The sequence below is a fragment of the Pollicipes pollicipes genome, unplaced genomic scaffold (assembly GCF_011947565.3).
Source record: "Pollicipes pollicipes isolate AB1234 unplaced genomic scaffold, Ppol_2.1 Scaffold_3447;HRSCAF=4054_pilon_pilon_pilon, whole genome shotgun sequence".
NCBI classification, from domain to species: Eukaryota; Metazoa; Arthropoda; class Thecostraca; order Pollicipedomorpha; family Pollicipedidae; genus Pollicipes; species Pollicipes pollicipes.
The window spans coordinates 32,055,030-32,079,584 of NW_023596297.1; the positions used below are offsets into that span (position 1 = coordinate 32,055,030).

The 24,555-nt window shown below is 60.4% G+C and overlaps 1 protein-coding gene across 1 annotated transcript; it reads left to right on the top strand.

Annotated features, from left to right (window-relative positions):
* The first annotated feature begins 1,420 nt into the window (after window positions 1-1,420).
* On the top strand, window positions 1,421-23,870 carry LOC119091661 (G1/S-specific cyclin-D2). Its single transcript, XM_037214474.1, has 5 exons — window positions 1,421-1,778; window positions 2,478-2,693; window positions 9,298-9,469; window positions 19,059-19,201; window positions 22,923-23,870. Exons 1-5 carry the CDS (start codon window positions 1,551-1,553, stop codon window positions 23,085-23,087), a joined length of 924 nt encoding a protein of 307 aa, XP_037070369.1. The 5' UTR covers window positions 1,421-1,550; the 3' UTR covers window positions 23,088-23,870.
* The last annotated feature ends 685 nt before the right edge of the window (window positions 23,871-24,555 follow it).

The following is a 24,555-nucleotide window of genomic DNA, read 5'->3' on the forward strand; positions in this document are numbered from 1 at the left end:
TAAGTGGAAGGAACCAGTGGGAACCAGGACCAATGCTGGGAGCCAGGGGCATGTCTGCAGTGGTGAGAGATGGCGTCCACGCAGACGAATTCCTGGAGGCACGTGTCGCTTATTTTCTTATGGAGGGATCAAATATCAAACTCGTTTGATATGCCAGCGGTTTTCCTGCGAAACTATCCGATGCCTAGAGAAGGGCGCTTATCTCGCGGAGTAGGACCCCTTGGCCACGCTTGTGGATCGCTGCGACACTGGTTTCCGATCCCTGCGACACGACACTGGCCCGAGCCTTCCGGCCTGAGAAGGTCAGATGGCGACTCAGAGACGTTCAGGGGAGCTTGGAACGCTGCTGGCGAGGGGGATCATGCTGGTTCACGGAGAACCTCGGCTCTGCAGTATCGCGGTCTAACAGAAACGGGGTCCAACGCAGGCCCGCCACATCCAGCTGTTAAGGTTATGGAGGCTTCCCGTTCCCTTAAGGTCCTGGAGCAAACCCGGTGCACCAAGATGTTGATAAATATTGCTTCGGGGAGGGAGGGAGGGAGGGAGGGAGGGAGGGAGGGGAAGAGAGGGGACTGCATCGGCCAGTCTGGAATTGTGCTTAGTCCATTACGATCTTGTCAAGATGGTCGCACGTTGCTGTCTGTGCCCTAAACTAAAATTGCACTGGCGCCTAACAGCGCGGATAATGTGGGCTATTACACGTCGCAGAATTCGTATCGCCCCCCTGCTAAGCCATGTTATTTTTTCTACGAACTTTTCGTAGGCAGAATGGTCGCCTGGAGCAAAAATAAAAAAAAACAGCTGTTTGACTGCGACAAACAAACGCCGTGGGAAGTTGCCTTGTCCGATCACAATAGCATTAGCAATGCGACATCTAACGTGCTAAAAAAAAACGCTCCGTTTACCACATTGAGCAGAATGCAGCGGCGGACAGAACACAATGTGTTCTCGTGGTCTGTAACGGCGCTGCCACCGGCAGTGGGGAGATTAGCGCTTCCGCGCGGCCACAAGCGCCTGCCAGCGCCGTCGCCACTGCAGCACCGCGTGACCTTAGATGACCTTCACGTGTCTGCACGACGCGGCGCGAGCTGGTTCAAGCCGGCGCGATCTCTGCGCACTCGCCATCTCCCAGACATCGGCAATCAGGTGTTGTTCTCGGCAGGCAGTTGGCGCTGTACCGCCCTGTCCCGTTCGCCTCTCCCCCCTCCCCCCGCCCAGTCCTCCTCGCCCGTCGGCGGGCCGCCGCGCCCGCCGCGAAGGCGACCATCCGCCCGGCGACACCGCCTGGGCAGCTGATTGGCTGACGGCCGGCAGTGCAGACTGGGTGCGGGAAGGGGGAGGGGGCGATCAGCTGTTGCGGGGCGCCGCCGCCGCCGCCCGCCGCCCGCCGCCCGCTCTGTTGTCATTCCGGGCTAGGTGCTCGGGAGGGGAGGTGCAGCTGGGGCCGCTGCCGACCATCGACTCGAAACGACTCGAATCGAGACTCTAGGCTGCTGGCGTTGGGCGCGGCTGATCGGGCTCGCCTTCGCCGTCTCAGAGCCCGCTGCAGAATGTCGTGTGACTTGGGCGACAGCTTGCTCTGCTGCGAGACGGGAGTGTTTGGGGCGGAGCCGGTCTGCAAGGCCATCCGTGACCCGGCCCTGGTCAACGACAGGCGAGTTCTGACCAACTTGCTGGACACGGAGAGTCGCTACCTGCCGTCCTGTTCCTACTTCAAGTGCGTGCAGAACGAGGTGAAGCTGCCAATGCGGAGGATCCTGGCGTACTGGATGGTGGAGGTGAGTGGCTTGCTGAGCATAACCGGCGTGTTTCTTCGTTCAGACCTGTTTGTGCACGAGGTAGAAAAGCTGCGTATGCAATCTTGTCTTCCTTCCATTGCGTCTACTTTTATTCGAAGGTGCCAAGTAGCCGATTTCGAATTGCATCTTTGCAACCAATCGTTCGTCGTTTAGCAGGTGACATGTTACATTGCTCTGGATTTTTTGTTGTTGCATATGCCATGCTTTTATTTTCGCATCCTGGCACGCCTTTTAAGGCATATTTGGCATGCGTATGGATATAATTTTTCCACATTATACACCGCCCGGCCTTCGTGAATGGGAAGAGCTTTCCACAAATAGTGAATCGCGTAACTGTGGTAGCAACTTAATCACTCACACCTTTGCGGGGCCAGGAAATTGCGATGCCTAGCCAGACAAGCCAAACGGTCCTGAAGGCCACAGCGGCATCTTATTCATCATGTCCACTATTAACCTTCAGATGAACTGCACACTACCGCAGTCTCGGTCTCCAATTATTATGTACGCATTCGACTGTTTAGTTGCGACACTCCGTAGCACAAGTCTGTGCAGCCGGCTTTATTCAAAGACACCGCGACACAGCAAGCTTCAGGTGACGTCAGAATTGTTGTCACCTGTTCTCGTGTGCTGTTTACGTCAGTATGGCGTCGGTGTCATAGCGTGTTTCGTCGTCGACAGGTGTGCGAGGAGCAGCGCTGTCAAGACGATGTGTTCCCGCTGTCCATGAACTTGTTGGACAGATTCCTCAGTGTGACGAACGTAAAAAAGGACCACTTGCAACTGCTGGGCGCAGTCTGTCTGTTTGTGAGCTCCAAACTGCGAGAGACGCGCCCTCTGCCGGCCGAGGTCCTTGTGCAGTGCGCGGACAACAGCATCACAGTTCCAGACATCATTGTGAGTACCCTCTCCGTTTGGCGGATGCGTTGCATGCATTAGTGACCGGTGGACGTGCTTGCCGAATGGCCGGGATCTCAGACTGTCACGTGAGCAGCCGGGGCTAGAATCGCAAGCGGCGCGCGATGGCCCCTGGAGGGGATTTGACCACCATGGTCACTCGCGCTCCGAGAAGGGATGCGTGACAATCTACGCAGCGCTCCCTCTACCATAAAATACGTATCGCCTGCGCAACGGTGGTTGCTTGTGGTGGCTTACCCAGCGATAGACACAAAATCCAAAGAAGAAGACGGCGAGGTCGTTGGGACCGTCTCTCGCGCGCCAGCCGGATCTGCCCTGCCGCTGCGGCGGTTCAGCTGAGCGCGGGCATGTTTGGCGCCGACTGGCCGACCGTTGCGCCTTTGGCGCCAAACGGCGACGCGCGGGGGCGTGTTGAGTTGCACACTGCAGGCGGCGGCACGGCGCGGCCTGTCCTGCGGTGGCTGTGGTGATACCGCCCATGGCGCGACAGGCGCCCACGCCCAGCCGCAGCGACCTGTACAGAGCTGCGTCTGACCTTTCGGGGAACCCCGCGTCGGCGCTCGCATTATTGACGAGCCGAACGGCATTGTGGTCGGTCGGACATCAGAAGGCGCAACGCAAACACTTATCGGCTTACTCGTTGATGCAAGTGAACCACACATATTCCGTCGTTTGCTCATGGGCCGCTGAATCTCCACGAATCATTGTAACTTGGTACCAAGAGATGCTCTCCCCGCACGTCTCTCAGCTGAGAGCCCAACTGGCAGAAGCTGCACATTTCCACACCTACACCCACACACCCACGCCCACAGACAAACACACATACACACACACACACACACAGACACATCACACAGCGGCACCGCTGTCTTCACTCCGGGTGCCGCGCGGTTGGCGCCCTTGCGGTCACCACGTCCGCGGTCCGGTGGCCGTATGAAGTTGTGCGCCGTTGGCGGCCGGGCGGCCGTCGGGCCGTCGGCCGGCACCGCGGCTCTATCGCCGTGCAATAAACACTGGTCCGTCGCGGCCAGGCTGTTTGTAATGTATATGCCATGTGAGCAGACATGACTCACGTCTGACCTGACTGTGATTCACGGCTGACCTGACAGTGACTCACGGCTGACCTGACAGAGACTCGCGGCTATCCAGTAAGTCACGGCTTGCCTGACAGTGACTCGCGGCTGACCTGGCTGTGACGGCTGACCTGACGGTGACTCACGGCTACCTGACGGTGACACACGGCTGACCTGACAATGATTCACGTCTGACCTGACACAGTGACTAGTCCGACCTGACACAATGACTCACGGCTGACCCAGTCGTGACACACTCGCTTCGTTCGGGGACTCCGTCACCGTTTTTAGAAGCGGCAAATTGAACTTTTCCGTTGACAGTGGATGGTGCACTTTCACTTCTCGGTAAACTGTCGCGATAAGGGCCGCCATCGGCGCGTCAGTTAGCAAAAATGCGCCGACTCTGGCCAGTACCTTTGGTTGTCGTGATGCTGCTCAGGAAAGGACGTATTCGGAATTAAAGCGGAGTCGCTGATAGGGCTCCGTTTAAGCGCCTAGCAACCACATATTTATTGCGAGCATCGAGGGCTAACTATCGATTAACTTGTGCGGTGTGACAGGTGTTAAAAGGGTATTGCTCACTGTCCGTGTGGTACCGGACCGCCGGGTCGGTACTGGATGGCTTGTTCCTCGGCCGCTCGGTGCGGCCAAGCTTGTCCTCGGTGGCCTGCACATAGCGCCTGTCTGGGGGGGGTCGGAGCGTCGCTCGGGTAGCGTGAGCCCTCTCCGCTGCGCCATTGTGCGCCGGGTACTCCTGCCTCCGGGCAACGCTGCCGACCCGTGGCCGACAGTCGCCTGTGGAGCCGACGGTCCCAGCATCCGTCGTCGGCCGTCGTTCACGGGTCCCTCCTGACGTTCCCTCTGGTCTGCCGTCGGCCGGTGAGACGGGCGACTCCGGAAGGTCACCGCCCCGTCGACGGGCGCCAATCGCCCCGGGCCCGACGTGACCCGCCCCGGAGGCACGCGCGACCGTTCCGCTGCCGCCAGACGGGCGCCGCCGAGCCTAGCGCCTGAAACAGGAGCGGCCGGCGGCTGGGTCTCGGCGCTGGCTGGCTGTGCGCCGACCCACGTCCGCGGCGCGCGACTCGTGCCGTCCGTGCCGGCGCCGCCGTGGGACCGGCCGGCGGCGCCGCGTACGTGCCGGCGCTACGCTGCGGTCGCCGTGTCGGGAATCCAGCGCCGGAATCTCCCAGCACGCGGCCCGCCCGCACTCGTTCGGCGCCTCTGCAATGGGCGGCCGTACGCGAGCCGTGCGAGCCGCCGCGCGCCGCTTCTCACGCCGTGAACCGGAGGCGGAGGTCGCGCCCAGACAGCGCCGCTGGTCCAGCGCTGCACCGCGCTCCGGTCTCCCCTGCACGGTAAATAAACGGCGCGCCGGTCGGGCCTGCAGTCCGAATGAATGGACGGGCGTCTGAGGTCTGAGTCAGCGCCAGGGCCGACACCGCTGATGAGCTCGCTGAGACCGCCGACTGCTGATGAGACGCGGCGTCCGCCGTGAGGGACGCAGGCCGCTCCGTGAGACAACCTTGTTACGGACTCCGTCTGGTAGAGCGGTGTCTGCCTGGTGAGCCGCCGGGCCGTCCCAGCTCAGCAGGTGGAATCTATTGCCGGAGGTTCGGCAGCCTGTTCGTTTCGGAGCGCTCCCAGTTGGCCACATGGCGCAGCCGTCGGCAGAGTGCCGCGCAGGAAGTGTGGACACATTTCGTGGCATTCTCCACAAGGCCAGGAGGGGAGGCCTCCCCGCCCGGGCCCGATCCTCCTTCTCCCGACTGGTGCCGGGGGAGTTTTTATGCTTCCGCTGCGGGCTCCCCACCCGTCTTACCTATATATCCGCGAGCGTACGCAAACATCCTGCGTGTCATTTGAGACAGGGGTCCCGCCAAAGCCCGGTGAAACACTTCCTCTCCAAATAGGCCAGTGCGATGTGAGGATTTGTTTACTTACGGACGCCTCTGTCTCGGCACGCTGATTTTACATCGTTGTGCAATAGGCTGACCCGAGATTGTCTGTGGAAACTTCTTGTTTTCAGCACTGGCCCACCAATCCGTTGGAGGGAAAAGCCGGAGAAAAAAGGCGGGGACGTGATTCCCGATTCTGGAAAAGCTGTGAACATAATGTCACGCCGTTTCGATTGTGCCTAACGTTTACGATTTTTCTCTATCTCTATTGTACCCACGCCCGGTGACCGAGTGGGGCCCTCCCCAGTCCCTCCTTTAAAGACACCTGCTCTTTGATCGTCCCTGCTAACATTTTTTTTTTGCGCCCCACCATGCCACGGCATGTCACGTTTTCATGTCATGCCTCATGCACCTCTACGCGCCCTCCCTGTCAACGTGCGCTGAGCTATGTGGGGTATTCGGAATGTGACCCATCCGCCCGCCGTAGGCTTCCGCTATTTTTTTTGGACTCGTTTAATTAGCTCCCACCAGGCTTTAAGGGTGCAGTAAAATAGTGTAATGTGTGCGGTATCACAAGAGGCGTTGGTCGTTTAAAGTTTAAAGCGCGCGGTGTCCGGCCACGACCCTGTGTTCGCGGATCCTGGCTCCCACCGCGATCAGATCAGGACCAGTTTCTTCTGGAAGCTAAATCACTCCCGTCAGGTTCATGGCCGTGCGTTTTTGCCTCGTCGCGGAGAATATATTACGTGTCCCTCTGCTCTCTCCCATAGTCGTGGTCTTCCGTCGCGGTGCCTTTTTAAGGTTCTATCTTTCCGTCTGACGCATTTCTTTGTGCTTACACGCTGTCTTCATCCTTCTCTGTACATGACTCGTGATATGCGCCAATGACCATCCGTCAGTCAGAGGTCTGTTTTTCGCCTTTTTTGGCTCCTCTTTATGTAATGGGTGCTGCCGTCCGATACAAGTCCGGTGTGTCGACATGTCTCGTCCTGTAACAGTTCATTACCTCTTCACTTCGCGCGCACTGTAGTTACCGACGGTGTCGCCTGTTCTCGTCGCCCTCTGCATGGCGGTCTTCGGCTCACAGCCCTCCAGCCGCTGTCCTGTTGTCCTCTCTCGGAATCGGCCCGGGCACTCCCCATCCCCAGGTTAGATTATAAATGACGACGTCTCGAAATAGCCGCAGGACGGTCGTAACCATGTCGGGCTGGAGCTGAATCGCTCCAGCCTTTCGATCGCCAGCTGAAGAGAGTGCCCGGCGGCGCCGTGGGGGGCCGCTTCGTAAATGAGAAAAGAGTTCAACGCTTTGTTCAAGGTTTCCGTAATCGATTCTGCGCGCCGCGGCGGAGCTTGGCCCGTCGTTTAGAAATTTTAGTGCCGCAGGTGCCTATGCGTGGATCAAATTGTGATCCTCCTAGCGTTTCGTACTCGTCTTTTTATGCTAGTAATGCGGTGACCACGATATGGCATTGGCCTGCAGCTGGTCGGCCATTAACAGCCCGTAGACCGGACAGAAAACCCCCCAGCGCCACTCCGTCTCTGTTAGAATAATGTTTGAAGCATTGTTCCTTTGAAAGGGACGGCACCACCTGTTTGGTACTTCCCGGAGCTGCCACCGGAAGGAGGCAATTTCCGTTCCCGGTGGTGGGGTGAAGCGACTTTCGTGGTGCACTGCTCACGCAAGGTCCACCGGATCCCCAGTTGCAATTAGAGGACAGTCTTTGTCATCTTAAAACCGCCGAGCTCTCGCTTCAGTAAGCTGGGCGTCGTTCTGGGCGCATTATTACGTCGTTATGGACAAGAATGTGAACCTCACGGTAGTCGCGCTGAGTGTTGCTGTGTTTCCGGTGCTCGGTGTGTTTGTCGCACGTTCCCTGATAGCCGCCCGCCCTCCGTCCCGTTGGTATGCGCCGTGTGACGTCACGTTACCGTGTGACGCCGTCCACTCCGAGCCGTCACCGCCAGCTCGTCGCCGGACATAATTAACGTCGTCACGCCCTCCCAGGACCGTCTCATGACCGGCAATCCTCCGATGGGATTAATAGCGGGCACCCGTTTATTGGAGCCGGGCCGAATAAAACGAAAGAGAGACGGACGACACAGCCAGCGCTGCCTATTGTGATCCGTCACCCGGGCTCAGTTCAAGGGGTGCGTCCGTTTGGACGTGTCCATCTGGACAGCCAGTGCTGCGTGCCGTGACCCATCTTGCGGGGTCACTTCAGAGGAAGATCTGAGCATGTCCATCCAGCCGGCGCCGCATGTTGTGCCTATCCATCGGGGTCAGTTGACGAAGACGTTCGGGCGTGCCCCTTTGCGCGGGGCCGCCCATCGCGGTCCAGCTGCCGGGCCCGATGAGGACGACCGTCCGGGCGTGTGCCCACCTGAGCCTCTCACCGCCGCTCGGCGTGCCGCCGGCTCTCCTGCCGATCAGCATGATGACCCGGCACCAGATGGCCCGGCGAACGGCCTCCCTTGCAGCGTCGCCGCCTTGCCGGATTCCTGCATACCTGCGGAGGTGCGCGCTGTCGCCGCCGGCGCTCCACGCACCGTCATGCCGATAGGACTGCACGTTCGCCGACCGGCCGGACGGGGCCCGGCTGACGGGCGCCCGCCGTCGCCGCCGGCGCCAGCCCCGGCCCTGCGCCCTTCTCGGCGGCTCCGGCAGCCGGGAATGCGCTCTGGCTGCCGCTGACGCGCCGCTGAGGTCTGTGGCCGCAGGCGAGCTGACGGCCACACCGGCAGCCGTGTCGCAACCTTTAAATGGCGCGCCGTCCCATGACCCGGCGACCTTGGCGGGACGTCCCAGGGTCGCGACGGCACCGCTCCACGGCCAGAACGGCTCGGCCGGCTCCGAACCGGCCCGACAAGCTCCGCGTCGACACGGAATCGGTCAGAGAGTCAGCTGATTTCGAATGCAGCAGACTGTCGAACGGGCGGGAGCACTGTATTCAAAGCGGCTTTGCGGAAGATCCGCCGCCATGTGCAGAACAGGGGCGGATGGTCCTCACGGCCGCCTCTCTCCTGCGGTGCCGAGCTCGCTCCTCCCTCCTACGTCACGCCCGGTGCTCATCTGCGGCACGCGACGGCACGACCGAGGGGGTCCAAGGCGACCGTCCGCCGTCCGCCGTCCGCCGTCCACCCGACCTGCCGGCACCCGACTGACCGGAGCCGCCTGTGTCGGCGGCCTGGCGGCGCCGCCACCGCCGGCCGCGGCCCGGCCCGAAGACGGCGGCAAACGGCGGTTTGGCGGCCGAGCACTCGGTCTGAGAGAGAGAGCTGTGTCGGCGCCGTTGATTCCGCATCAGCTCCGCCCCAGCTGGCGACACAGACCCCGGCATATCGTTCGCATCGCGGCGCCGGCTGTCTGCGCGATAATTTGAATATTGCTTTGATTAGTAATTAGAGCGGCGCGATGCCGCTCCTTTAAGGGTGCTGATACGGCGGACGAGGGAGATTATAGCTGATAGTCTCGGCAGCTCGAAGGTGGACTGGGCACGGCGGTCACCCCATGTGCTCGCCTCCTGCTAATGCTGACATCACCCGTGGCAGAGAGGCATTGCTGTTGCCTCATAGTCATAGTAAGCTGACGTGACCTGACCTGACCTCTTGCAGGAATGGGAACTACTGGTGCTCCACCGGCTGCGATGGGAAATCAACGCTGTGACGTCACACGACTTCCTGGACCCGCTGCTCCATCGGCTGTCTCTCGAGCGGTACCTGCCGCCCTCCAGGGTACCTGACGTGCGGAGACAGGCACAGACCTTCATCGTCATGTGCAGTACAGGTCAGTCCGGGTCACGTTCTGACCACAGCGGCCTCAAGAAAGGCCCGGTCAGGGTCACGTATAGCCTTCTGGTGCAACACAGGTCAGTCTGGCCCACGCAGAGGTCAGGCATGGGCGCCACATGGCAGGCGGGTTACCCATGTCCACTTCAACACAAGGTCCTCACGTGTAACGTAGGCCATTCGGGTGCGCCCAAATGTCCTGCGTGAATAAGCATTTCCGAGCGGCATTGGGCCAGTCAAACTAGGAACAGGGTACGTCAGTGGGACGAGACTGCAACGCCACACACGGTGGTCAGTTCTGACACCGCAGAGACGGGCGCGGCGGCCTCTGAACGACTGAGCGCCACGCAGCGGTCTCCGAATATGATCTCCCGGCGCTGAAGTGGGCGTGGCCAGCGGGGATTCTGGAGCACGTGCCAGATGTCGCGGTCCGTCTCAGGAAACCCGATCAGACCGCCGCCGCCCTGCGGCCACTTGTCACCCCCGTATTACTCCACTTGTCAGTGGAGCTTGTCTCCGGCACGGGTGTCCTTCGGCGCCGCCCCTGGCCGGACTCGGTCTGCCACGGTCCCGCCCCCTGGCGCTCACCAGCTGCCCCCCTCCGTCAGCCGGGGTTTCCGGGCCTCCCCATACGGCGCGGCCGTCGTCTTTGTCTGGCGGCCCTTCTAACCCGGAGGAGCCCCTGGGCCCGGCGGCGCCGCCTGCGCAGTTGTCGGCCGGGCGGCCGGCCGCGCCGCCGCGCCGGCCGTCACCATGGCAACAGCCGGGCCAGCGGCGACGTGATTCGGCTTGGCGCGATGTCCGAAATGCCGTTGTTGCTGATCCTGTGATATTGACATTCGCCAAGCTGGGGCTTGGTTGATGTTGTGCGCCCCATTGGTCCCTGAAGAGCATGAACCCCGACGCTGAGGCCAGCGTATCGATTTTGTTGTAGATCCGTATGAGGACAGCATATCGATACGCTGCGCCCTGCTTCAGGTGAACATAGCTTGCCTGCGCTAACGTAATGCGTGATATCGCGTGATAGTTCGGAAAATATCTGCTGTAATGTAACACGTAAGCAGCGTTTCGTCCCTCGTGAATTTCCAGCAATAGATTGCGCCGAAATCAGGTTACTCTGCTTTTCTAAAAAGTTTTTACCGGGTCAGTTGGCATGGTGCTTTCATACGCTTTAAGAGAAATGTTTGGTCTAGATATTTGATTCGAGTTTATCCTCGCCTGATGCGCAACATTACCCGTGCTTATTTTCTGAGTTCATCAGAAAAAATACGCCTCGAACCTGCTTGGAATGTCCCATAAATGTCTTTCTCGAGAAGCTGGGGAATGCCGAAATGCTTCCACACATAAGTCATCCCAAGCCCCTTTGCAGGCATTCCGTTCATGCTCAGACGGATAAACTGCCTTTCAAAGCTCGTATCCGGTGATTTTTCAGGCTAGTGTGACCCCGTGTCGCACACGAGACGCCTTTGAAAAAGCCGATGTCAAATTTAGCCATGGAAAGGGTGTGTATGGAAGAATCACTCTTTGAAGCCCGAGATGGGCCGCTAAAGGGCCGGCGCCTGGCCGCCCTCCTTTGTGAGCGCAGTGAGCTCACCTAACCGGCCTTTCGTAGGCTGTGAAATTCGTGGTGTATGGTGTCCTTTCTAGTGGGTGTTCGCGGCATTTAGTGCTGTGCCCGCTAGGAATATCTGGGAGGCGAAACATTCCGTACATGGCTGCCCAAATGACCAGTTGAAGGCCAAACGACGACGAAAATCGGGCACCAAAATGTAAAACATACTAGTGCGGTTCCACTAATTAACGAACACTCGAACTGCGTTGGAAGTGGGCTCATTCAATTACGTTTCATTGACCACCGTAATCGTTTCATGGACCAGCCTGGGCACTTCTGTTCACATAATGTCACATGTGTTGGGTTTTTCTCTGGCCGGAGTATCTCAGTTAGTGTCTGCCATCCTACACTTGCTTTATAACTATGCGGTGAAGCATTCTCTCAAAGATCTACGGACTGATCATACGTGAAATCGCCGTGAACGATGGACCGTCCTGACATTCAGAAAAAGTGATCTTCCACGCCAGGAGCGGCCGGAGTGGTGGACCGCTCGACCCTGTGACCGTGCCGGACATCAGGTGGCGTGTGTGGCCCGCCGGGTCTTGCCGCTCGCCGCTCGGCGCTCTAGGCCCCGTGTGTGAAAGTGGTCGGCACGGGAGGTGTAACTGGCTGTTAACTGCTGGCTGGCGGGGTCCGCCCGACGCGACAAGGTCATGAGAAGCCGGCGCCGCGCTGCCATTGTCAACGACCTCGCGCGCAGGCCCTGAACCTGCCGGCTGTAAAAAGACAGAGGACATCTGGAGACGTCCCCTCCTCCCCGCTCCCGTAAGGAACGATGCCAGTAGGGACCTGGGCACAGTGGCTGCTGGAGACACGAGCCAGCCTCCTCAGCCAAACAAGTCCCCGCATTCCACCCCAGCCCGCACAGAACGCCCAGCGGGTGGAAGGCGCCAGCGATGGAGCGTTTTTTCATGGTTGTGCCGGTCATGGAGTTCGCTTCTCATTGACCCGTGCGCCGCTGTGCCCGGAATTGGTAGCTGTCTGCGGGCTAGCCGGGGGCCGCTGGGCAAATGCACCCCATTTGTCTCCGAGCGGAGTCGATAACACGGAGGCGGCTGCCGGGCGGGCAGCGGTCCGGTGCGGCATTATCTGCTGACTTGCAGCGCCCGTACTCCTCCCGCCGCAGGCAGCTCTCGTAATGGTGGGGTGCGATGTAAAGGACTGAGTGTGCTGTCGAACTTTTTCTGTGCATTATGAACATAACCCCATTGGTCTGTTGATGTGGCATGACTGAGCTGGTCATGTAGCAATCGAGCTGAAAGGAGTAGTGCGCCATTTGTTGCCCTAGAATTACACCGCCGGACATGCCTGTCGAACGACGAGCACGAGACCAGTGAAACACCGCGTCGCGGGCCCGGCCGATGAGGTGGCACCGTGTGTGGGGAGGCCGCCTTCTTTGTGTGGAGATCGGGGAAGAGGTGAACGCTCCGGGTGAAGACCCCGTACGCGTCTATCGGCCGTCATCTGCCCCTGGGTGACGGGCTGCCGCATCCGGCGGTGGCCGGGACCGGTCGGAGGCGGATGGAGGGCCGCCAGGCGGACGGGGGCCGTCCCGACGGCCACGACCGCGCCCGTCCCCATCCAGCTCTGCCGGAGGGATGCCTAGGGGGCGCTCACTGCCGCCAGGTCGTCGCCATCTAGGGAGGGGCGACTTGCGTGTTGGGCTATTTGCTAATGCGCTTGACAGTGGTGTCACTTATGTCGCCACTAACCGGATGCAGGTCGGCAACAAGCTTCGAGTGGTGCGAATTGAACCGCAGCCTTCCGATCATGATTCAAAGCTTTAAACATCTGACCATTGGCTGCCCCGATAAGAGGCGTAACCCGACGCACCTGTGGCCGTGGCGGCGCGGCGGTCGGAGGTACGGGAGCGGAATGTGACGCCGTGAAGACGATCGCGGCGCCCACGCGACCGGTCGGGCTTCTTTCATGTGGGTCGGTCGGCCCGGCTCCGACGGTCGCCGCGGCGGTGACTGGGCCGGCGGACTCGACGCCCTTTGTCCCGCACTGGCCCGCTGGCCATGAACTTTGCTTCCGCCGACCAACCGACCGGAAAATCTAAAAAATGGTCCTCTCCATCCCGCGCTGGCTCGCGATGTCCTCAGACGAGTTCAGGTGCTTTCTGGGGAGGTGTGTCGGTGTCGCCGTCCAGCTGTCCGTGATGAAAGCAGGTGAAACGGCGCGCATTCCAGTCGCATGTGTCCGCTGTCCACTCCTTTCTGCGCGTCAAGGGCAGAAGGGTGCGTTTAGAAAACCTCATTGGGTCCATGCTTTGGAACCCCTTCAAGCCTTTAGCGCTTCCTGACCGAATGGAGCCTCGATGTGACGGCGAGAGCTCCCAGTCAGAAAAACCGTCCGAACCGGACAAAGCGACGCCTCGGCGACGCAACTGACCCACGGACAGCAGTCCGCGCTCTACTCCCCTTCGCCGACGTAATTGGCGAGCCACCGTGGGGACGTTACGCCACTGTGAAGGACAAGTGCGCCATGAGGACGTGGCGCGAGTTCTCTTTATGGCGATGACACCGCCGCCCGGCGGATGACTGAGATCACCTGTCGTTTCCTAATAAAGTGGCAAGCGTGATGATCACCATTACGTGACAGGCGGTCGGCGCTGGAGCGGCAGCCGGCACCGGACCGGCGCCGGAAGCGGGCGCCGTCTCCGCCTTCCAGTCGATTGCCGGCCGATTACGGTCGCGTCGTCGAGTGGCCACCGCGGAGGGCCGCTGAACGGCTGGAGCTGCGTTGGAATGTGTTTGGCGCAACTCGACCGCGCCTCCCGGCCGCGTAATTGCTGGGCGAAATGACACAGCTACAATAAAGGCTCGTGGCCAAGGCCGAGCCCGCGGGCCCGGTGAAGCGCTTGTGTCGTGTGAAGCAGCGGCTCGTGGGTCTCACCGGAGCTGTGTCGCCGTCGGTGGTCGCTTGCTGGAGATAAACATAACCGTGGCGCCTTTCTCCTGTCTTTTAGGCGACATATTACGATTTAGCACCTTTTCGAATCATTGGGTGCGTCCGGTATTGCGTCTTGAGAATAGCCATTAAATGCGACACGGTGCTGCCATAGCTGGCCGGTGACCGAACCCTTCGACTCCAGCCCACGTGACTGGCACATTCATGAGAAGCTCGCCGTACTTTCGAAGGAGATTGGCCAAAAAACGGCTTCTCTTTTGTCGCGTAACTTAGGAAAAACTGATAGTAAGCTGCCCGAGGGCCGCCTTGTCGCTGTTAGCTCGATGATGGGTCAGTTTTTGCCGGCAAAAACTGATTAATTTCCATCTCAAGTTTGAGGTGATTGATTTTGGGTGGGCACATCTCGCTGTCGGTGGGGGGGTGGTGTGTTTACGGGAGGTCGAGCGCTCGAGCTCAGATAACTGGCGACGGCGGAGCGCAGTGCCCTGGGAAAGATCATAGGCGTGCAGCAAAAAATCGCCGGTTATCGAGCGAGCCGGCCAAACCCAGCTGCGAACCTTGGACCGTCTTCGGACGTTCGGGTCAACTCAGCTGCGGCGAGATCGGCTGTCAGCGTTCTCAGAGCTCCTCTGGTCAGGTGGCGAAGTGGGTGAGCGTGTGTGATGAAGGTTTGGTCGTCAATGGATATCTGCGTTCAAACCAGTCACGCTTGTCGTTGGCGTGATCCTTGATAAAAACCGTGAGGATCCATTCATGTTATTTTGTGAACGGACGGACGGTTCCTTTCGTTTGGCCGAAGGCAGAGTGTGCTATACTCCCACATACTGTATTTTGTCTACACAAGACTGCAGAACAAAACGATTAACGTTTTCAAAACAAGGCTTCACGTTTCTCAAATTGCATGTGGTCGAGGGACCTTTGGCCCCAGGACACCCGGAATGATGAAGAAACGGAGTTTGGGTTTTCCTGTGGCCCCGCCTTCATTCATCGCAGCTGCACAGCCCCTAGACCAGTGACTCGTACCACAACTCCGTTCCCGCCAAACCGCACTCGCAAAACATTTGGACCGTGGTGGTGGGTTAGGTCGGACACCCTGGAACATGCCGGTCGCTGCAGGGGGACAACCTCGGTGCCGTCCCCGTCACACGCATGTTCCGTGGTACCGTCATTGAGCGGTCCGTCTCGGGCGCGGGATCGGGCGCCCCCCCCCCCCCCCCGTTAGAGCTGGAGTGCCCTCTCACTCTCGGACTCGGCACTCGGACACTCCATCGAGAACGACACGTGACGGGACTCCTGGCCGGGGGAGGGGGTGCCGCGCTACGTCGGCGAATTGGCCGATCCCGGCGGCGCCGAGGCTGCGTCTGGGGCGCAGCGGTCACTCCGGCGGACCCGTCTGTCCGGTGTCAGCCGTGCCCAGCTGCTGGGAGCTCGGGACAGGAGACGGGCGTCAGGGGCACGTTCAGAGGCGGCGGCGCCCCGGCGCGGCGCTGGCCGGTGACGGCGTCCTCACCGCTCACCGGCACGAGCTCCCACCGGGTCAGCGCCGCCGCCGGCGATGTCCCGTCCCCCGGCGTGTGCCATGGTCGGTTGCAGCCGTCGCTGAGGAGGCTGTACGGCCGGCTGACGGCCCGCAGCTGCGAGAGCGACGAGGCGTACCGGGCGCGGCGTGGGGGGTGTCTGAGAACGACCCCCCGCCCGCCTGGCGGCGCTTTGATCTCGGCCGCGTGACCTGCCCCCGGGGAACAGGACGCGTCAGCTGGCGCGACCTGTCGTCAGCTGGCGTGCCCCGTCGTCAGCTGACCGGGGCGACCACCCGGCTGATCGCCGATCCCCTGAGAGAGGCGGACGCGACACCAGGAAGTGAGGCGGCCGGCCGTGTTTATCGTGTCAAGGGGTGTACGGAGATGTGTTGGACAGCCCGCGCTGGTGCCAGGGTTTTGTGTGGTGTCCCCGGCATAAACGCCGGACCGGCGCCTGCTGGGGCTGACGCGCTCTCAACAGGATGAGTGATAAATGTCTGTCAGTGAGGACTGTCACAGGACCGTTAGGCGAATGCGAAATATCATTTTGAAGGCCTGGGGCAGTGCAGCTTGTTATGACATCGGTCTCGGTGCCAGGGTTCGGTGGTGCGGGCGAAAGCGCCATTCAAGATGTGTAGCCGACTCAAGCACAACTAACATTGAAAATACACCGACCTGCGCTCTGCGTGCCTTGCGCGAACGTCATGATCGCACGAGGAAGTAACTATAACGTTACTGTTGCGGCGTTCCGTACACAGCCAAGCTCACCGACAGCTGACCCGACTGTTGAAACAGCGCGATCTTCTGCTGACGGACTGGCTCTGCGGGGAGCGCGACGCCGCCCCTCCTGCCGCCATAAAGATTACGCGCTCCCTGCCCTTCCGCCTCGCATCTCGCCGGCGGACCTGACAAGCGCGGCGCGCGGCGCGCTCTGTTTGCCCGCTGACCGCGTTCGTCGTGACGATGTTTACCCCCGCGCGTGCGGCGCCGGCCGGACCTGCGCCGAACCGGGTCATCAGCTGCCCGGCCGCTGATGAATGGGTGTATTGTGCGCGCAGACGAAGCGCGGCAGTCGGCAGAGGTCAGCCGCCGGCCGGCGGACGGAGCGCAGAGCGACGTCGCTCTGAGAGCGTGGCGTCGCTCCGGCGCACCGTTGGACCGCCTGCTCGCGGTGCGCCGGCGCGGCTCAGGCATTCCCCTGCGGTCGGCCGGCCGGACGTCGTGCGCTGTGGTGCAGGGATTAGGCCGAGATCAGGATCGCGGGCGGCGTCCGGGCGTCACGGCCGGGCGCCAGAGCCACGCCTGGTCCCGGTCCGAACCCTGTCCCGGTCACAGACTGGTTCACAGTCTCGGTCACAGTCCCGGACCCTGTCCCGGTCACAGACTGGTTCACAGTCTCGGTCACAGTCCCGGACCCGGTCCCGGACCCTGTCCCGGTCACACACTGGTTCACAGTCCCGGTCACAGTCCTGGGCCCGGTCCCGGACCCGGACCCGGTCCCGGTCCCGGTCCCGGACCCGGTCACAGTCTCGGTCACAGTCCCGGACCCGGTCCCGGACCCGGTCCCGGACCCGGACCCGGTCACAATCTCGGGGACAGTCACGGTCTGTGGTGGCGAGGCCGCGGACACACTCGGCTATTGAGAACGGCATTAAGAGGCCCTGTACGGCCAATGTTTGGTGTCTTGCGTCAACCCAGTGCCCAGGTCATCAGTATTGATGTCCAGCTCAACGCCTGGAATGTCACCCCTCGCCAGCGGCGCCCAATGCTTGCGTGCAGCGACCGGGCTTGCAGAGGTCTGACTGGCGATAGCATCACACGCTGGCTGTCGAACGCTCCCAGCACGCGGCTGGTGGTCCCACAAGCGCCCAGCGCGCGAGGCTGCTGGCCGTTGCGGTACGCGTCCTGCGCCCGAGGCCGTTCCCCGACCGGCGGAACTGGGACGTACCGGCCCATTCATTCTGGCCGAGATCAAGCGCTGGCCCAGTTTCGGCGAACCCCTTCCGCGGATTACTCACAGACCGACAGTGTGCCGGCTCAAAACGCGGCCAATCACTGCCGCGTCGGTGCTCCTGCGCCGTCTTCTGCCGAGCCCTTCCGCGCGCGCACTGTAAGGCCGATGCGGGCCGAGCGGGCTGGGTGGCCGCCGCGCGCCGAAGAGGCGCCGCCATGTGTGTGTTGTCGCCGGCCGCTCGCGCTGTGAGGCACTGTGTCATGCTGTCGGCGCACCACCTGTCTGCGCCACTTTCGGTGGGAACGGGGTGAAGGGAGGTGACCCGGCCGCCGGCCGTCTCCCACCGCTCGGGAGAGGTCCGCCCGCCGGCGAGGTCGGACCCGCCTGTGAACGGGGTCGGGCGGAGGCCAGACAGGAGGGCGTACGTCTGCTGTGGATGGGGCCATCTGGTGCTGATGCCACATGTGGGAGCTATGCTATGCCCCTGCAACTGATGTGGGACTGGACCGAAGTCTGACGTTGTTGTCGCTGGGGCCTCATCCGAGATAACCCGAGTGTTATAGCGGCCTGGGTCAACTCAGCGCCCCTGCTGCTACGCCGCTGTCGGCCACCTGTTTTCCTTCGCGCTGATTGTGACTTAATTTGCCCCTGCCCGGATCCACACCTGTGCAGTCAACCCGGGAATACACATAATCAGCGTGTCATTTATCATAAGCAGCCAGTGTCTCTAAAACACCCTTTCGGGGGTCGGCCTTATGCTGAACGATGATGGCTCACGGGCACATGCTAGAGCGGTCGGTGTGCAGTGCCCGTCCGGCTGACCCGCTGCCGCGCCCCGGCTTGCTGACCCGCTGCCGCGTCCTATCTGGCTGACCCGCTGCCACGCCACGTCTCGCTGACGAATGGCCGCGCCCTTATCGGCCCGGCGCCGTGCGGACCGGGCGCTGCCACCGTCTGTTTGCCGGCCCGCTGGAATGTGGGGGAGACGGCGGCCCCCCGACAGGCCCGGAGGCGCCACACGCAGAGAAAATGGCCGCTCGTCTCGGGCTACGATCTCAAGGCGTCGACTGACAATGTGGTGTGGCTTGTCTGGTTTGCTGGCGGCTCCATTCTGAGGGGTTTTGGTGACACTGGAGAGCGGATGCATCCATTTAGTGATGACTGAAGCCAGTGAAACAGGTATACAACATGAGAAATATGTGTGCAGTTGTAACCGTTAATGCATACACAATCAGCGTGTACGCTTATTGATTGAAAAACTTAATAATTTTTCAATCAGGGTCCTTAAGTGGCTGTGCAACATGTCACTGGTCGACTTTTTCCCACCTTTCCCGATTCTGGCATGCATGAGACAGCAGTGTTAGCCGTATTCATCGGAGAAAAACCAGGAGAACAACTTACGTAATTCTGGCATGGATTAGATCTTCCCAGCCTCGGAAAGCCAATCGAAACAGCATCCACGTCACAGAGACCAATCGTCAGTTTGTCTTCAAAGCAGACGACCCAGAACCCTTCCCCAGTGGGCTTGAAGCAGCCCCCTGATGGGAGAAGTCGGTGGACTGACCGTTGCCCGTCGCTGTCTCGGCAGAGTTCAAGTTCAGCATCCACACGCCGAGCATGGTGGCGGCGGCCAGCCTGGCGGCGGCCGTGCAGGGCCTGCTGCCGGCTCGGCGGGAGGCCGCCATGAGCGACATCTTCAGTCAGCTGCACCGCATCACCGCCGTCGAAACGGTCAGTGATGTCACCTGTCCCGAGACAGCGGGAAGGGATGGGGGGGGGGAGCTGTGCCGCACAGTCTTGAGCCAGGGTGAGTCTCTCCCCTCGAAATGTGCTTTACGGCGATTGTGATACCTTTAGACGTGAGCTTTTCATTTGCGGAACTACTGCTCGAGCGAATTGATCACAGCGGCCGCTTTGAATACCGTTTCGCTCATTCCAAAAGCATCCATCAAAGACATAAAGTCTGTGAGGTCACGAACGATCTTGAAGCCCAATAGCCTTGGGAAACTCTCGAAAGCGAATAAATGCGCGAGTGTAATCACAAGTGCTTTCCGGGTGCTCAAAGGCACCAACTGGCTCCCCCGGGCCGGATGTGCGGCGTTGGAACAAGAGCGGACTCAGCAGGGCTTCGAGCAAGGCCAGAGTCTGTTTTTGACTACGTGGTTGCAAAAACGGGCCCGCTGGGTAACCAACCACGCCGTCTCACACGTCTACGATTACCTAAAAACGCTGACCAACATTTATTCAAACGTTTAACGTGAGGGAGAAGGCGTGTACTAATAATAACGTCGTGCGAGTGGCCTTGGTTGCTGGAATCGGATAGCTCTAAACAGAGGTTTTTGTCGACCTTACTATCAGTCACTTGAGCCTTCCGACGATCGCCTCTCATTCGGAACGTCCTACCGCAGTCTGCTCGCCGATAACAAGGCAATCAGTGGGTGAGGCTGGACATGTCGATTGCCTGGTGCGCATCCCGAGTCTGGGGGCGGCGCGCCCCATCGGGAGTACTGAGGAGCGTACGACGAGCGTCCGCCGAGCGTCCGCCGAGCGAGCGTCCACCGAGCGAGCGTCCGCCGAGCGAGCGTCCACCGAGCGAGCGTCCGCCGAGCGAGCGTCCGCCGAGCGTCCGCCGAGCGAGCGTCCACTGAGCGAGCGTCCGCCGAGCGAGCGTCCGCCGAGCGTCCACCGAGCGTCCACCGAGCGAGCGTCCATCGAGACGTACCGGTCTTCCGACCGGCATGTCTCGCTGGACGCGCCAGCAGCCGGCCGGCGCGCTGAGCGGGGCGTCGGCCCGAAGTCGGGCCTGTGACCTGGCCTGACCTCAACAGTCAGCCAGCGCTTCCCGTCACGGCGCCGGGGGACGCTCCGGAGTCTTGCCTCGAACTAGTCTGCCGTAGGCTGCAACGGCCGCGTTTAGCGTGACCGGCTGCCGGGCGTCGACGCATTTTGGGTAGCTGTCCTCCGGGTGACACGGGCCACGTGTCGCCAGAGGGATGGTTGTTTGCGTCGCCCACTCTAGCATTGCACAGCGCTGTACTTGGCTTTCCTGGATTGGAGCCGTCTGGAATGCACTTTTCCCCGGAATTCCTGGTAGATAAAATTCATCAGCGAAAAAATGGATAGTGCATGGTATGTACCTGGTCATGATTCCACGGTGACGGGTTTCCGCGTTAGCAGTATATGCTATGCCACTTCAAGGGCATCGCAATCCCACTGTTGTGAAGAAGCTCGTTCTCGATGGCGGAATGGTCCGATTGTGTTTCTGCCGTCGTCTTGTAGGCTGTAGACAGTCATAGGCAGCCAGACACCTTGACAGGCAGAGAATGTGTTCCAAACGTATCATGCTAGTATTTCCTGCCGCTCATCAATTTTAGTTGTGGTATTATGTTCGGGTGGTGTTCCTTTGCGAAAGTAGTGGTTGCACTTTTTCGACCTCAGGAACGCTTGAAGGGTACGTTGTGTTCAAGAAGAAGAAAGGGTAACTTTAAATGATCCTTCCGTCAGGCTGCTGTTCATATCTCGTCCGATTTCAGTGTCAAAATCTGGGTGCCTGCCAATGAGCCGCCTTTTCAGTTGGCAACTGCAGACGAGGGCCTCTTCCCTGTCGTGAACACAGTCAGTCGTGGGGAAAGATAGGTGGCTCTTATGCTTCAGTCGCCGGTCGCCGGCCACGTCTGAGGAGCTCGCTGGCAGTCGCACATGGTATATCTGCTTTATTTTATATTTATTATCTGTGCCTGCACTGAAATCCCGGACGTAGGCGGATGTACGGGCAGCACGCAAGCACCTCCGAACACCAGTCTGAAAGTTGACTGAGGTTAAGAGAATGCGCTGGCCTCTGTGGAGATGTGCACGGTCTAGTGGTATGTGGTCTCGACTGTGGCCTTTCCGTGAGGAAGGCGGCAAATCACCCATTCGGATAAAAAAGCAAGGTCAGCACTCTCGTATCATTCGGTGTAGCAAAAATGCGTCCCAACCCTACAGCATAGCACGCAATCTTGATCCCATCTAATGATTGCAACCGATGGTATTACGGTAGGCTCATCCATACCGGTCACATGGCCCTAGGTGCCATGTTTTTTATTGGTCGGGATTCCTGATGGTTGAGCACCTCAACCTTTGAAACATGCTTGCCTCTCTTGCTCCGATCGCCATGGCCTTGCCGGGGTTCAACGGGGCCGGGGAGAAGCGAGCGGCTCCCACCAAACCCTGTCCGAGTTCAATGGACGCCTAATTCAAGTCAATGGAGCCCTTTCATGGTCGGTAACGCGCGTGAAAATTCCGGCCGCCGAAAACAAATGAAGAGGAAGAGTCTGGCGGTGCCGTTTTTTTAGAGGATGGCGGCGTTGGCCTTCGGCAGAGCCGTTCACCCGGTCCAGCAAACTGGTCCCACCACCCGTCCGCCCCTCCCCCCCCCCCTCAGGACACTTCCACGGGCTTTAAATGTTGGAGCCCTGAACATCCTGGGTCCTGCTCTGGTCACCGTTGTCTGCCCTCATTTCTGGGGCATGTCCTCGGGTCGGCCGGTCACGGGTGTCGTCAGGTTGAAGGCATGTACGAATCCCACGTTTCGATGGAACTGGCCCCTTCGAACGGAAACGTTGTCTCCGGTAGCTGTCTCTGGGCCTGACGAGCATGCCGCCCTCGAGCTCTCGCTGTGCTCAGCAGTCGGTCCTTCCCACGCCTGGCCACCGGACTCCTGCTGAGGAGCGGTCAGCAGGCTCCCGCTCCGCGCCCGACACGGCATCGTGCTCGATGGCTCAGCTGGGGTGTGGAGCCGCCCCCGGGTGGCACGTCCGCCGCACCATTCACGTCCGGAATCAGCTGTACGGTCGCCGCCTGGCCCCCAGCAGCGCGTTTGGGCTGGGTGGGGGAGGGGTGCCCGGCAGACGGCCAGACGACTGTCTCGTCAGGGCGCTCCTGGACGGGCGTTTGACGGTCGTATGGGGCGCGGCGGTCATGTGCCCCCCCCCCCCCCCTGTCCCGCTGCCTCGCCGGGGCAGTGGTGCGGGCGCCAGAGTCGCCGCCAAGGACTCGACTGGTTAGGTTCACTGGCAGGATCAGATACTTTCGACGATTGTGATCCTCAAACCGGCTCCAAACCGGCGCGCTGCGATCATACCGACATGCCCCTTCCTCGAACGGAGCGGATAAATATTGCGGCCATCTGTTGAATGACGTCATAGTTCCTCATCGGCCGGTGAGATGAAAGGCATGTAGTTGTTTGAAGGAGCAATAAACTGCGATATACTGAACAGACCAAAAGACCCCGAAGAAACGTGGCAAAGTGAACAGCCTTTGCATTAACAGATGGGGCGACACCGGGCACCGGGGGCATCCGTTTGGTCTGTTGAGGGCCGCTGCCCGGCCGGTATGCCTCGACTTTCAGCACAGTCGGCCACTGCTGGTGACCCAACCCGGCCTGTCCTGACGGCCGCGTGCCCTGTTGCAGGACCTGCTGCGGAGCTGTCTGGACCAGATCGAGGAGATGATCCGGGAGTTCACGGCCGAGCAGACGGGTCGCGCCGCGCCGGCCGGTGGCCACCCCTCGGCCGAGCCGGCGGGGGACTACCAGACCGCCGAGACGCCCACCGACGTGCGAGAGGTGCACTTCTAGAGCGGCTCGTCCACCGGCCCGCCGGCCGCCCGGTGCCCGCGACACGTCATTGGCTATGACGTCACACGGGCGCATGTGGCGGCCGCGCGGTCCCAGGCTGCCAGCGGAGCTCACCAGCGCGCCTGTACGGCATCGCCCTCTAATCTAAAGCATCTGTCGAAAATTCAAAAGCATGTGCCTGTTCCGCGAAATGCCAGTGTCACGTTGCACGACAAACTCCGTATTTTTCCACCCTCGTCGACAGTGTTTCATTTTCCTGTTTTCTGTCTGGATTTTTGTCGGTGCGTGGGAGTCGCGTCTGACCGTACCGGCCGGCTGGTGAGCGCCGCGGACTCGTTCTCGTACCTTGGTGGGGTTTCGGCGTCCCTCCCGCGGCGCATGCGTCGCGTAGTCACACGCTGTTAGTCGCTGTACATATGTGATACACTACGTCAGAGCAAACGGAGCGTCGAACGTGACGTGATAGGCGTGTAGAGGAGAGCGCGCCGCTTGTAGAAGCCTTCGAGTACAAAGTCGGCCGGGCGCGCGCGGCGCGGCGCTGCGCGGCCCGTGCGTGCGGGCATCGGCAGGGCCGCCAGGACCGGCCGCCGCCGCCGCCGCCGCTGCCGGGGGTCATCGGCCGTGTTTCTGTTTCTGCGAGTAAATAAACAGAGCGGGCCTCGGACAATCATGCGCGCGCCGCCGGAGCGCGCCCCGCACGGCGCCGCCAGCTGACGAGTTGGTCTGCGCCCGCTGGCCCGTGAGTGTGTCTCTGCTGGCCTCCTCTCCTCAAAACGGCGTACTATGGGGGTGGTGGGTGGGGCGGGGCTCGGGGGGCTTTGCTGAGGTGCCGTACGAGGGTAACGCCGTTTGGTGTTCCGGCTCGGGACTGTCGGCGCGTTTTATCTCAGGTAAAGTGGGTGTGGCGGGCCCTCGGCCCGGTGTGACCTTGCCAGGCCAAGGTCACCCCGATGTGACCTTGTCTGGTCAATGTCACCAGGTGGCCGGCTCGGCCCGCCCCCCGGAATGGGGCTGGATAGCCAGGGAGGACCAATGCCAAGTGAACTGCCAATTTGTGCTGCCTGCGCGTTCTGCGTCGTTCCGTTGTGTATTACTGCGCGATTTTACTATTCCAGTTCAGAGTCGGACATCGAATCCCTTTTAGAATCTGCAGGCCGATTGCGTTTTATTTGTTAATGGTTTTTAGTATCACACCGTATGCTCTGGTGTAGGATTTAACATAGGGCTCGTTTTAATAATTGGTATATTTGTTTAGGAGTATTGTGATTGTTTCGTGTGGCGCGGTCAGTGCACTGCTTACCCCTGTCATGTTTTGTTAGTGCGTGATGTTTAGCTGAGCTGATGTCAAGCGACCTTGTTGGATGGATGCAACTTACGCTTAATATCTGTACCTCATGAGTTTGTTTACAATAAACGGAAATTTGTATGCAGTGTGTGGATGTAACAAAAACTTACAGCGAGGAAGTAT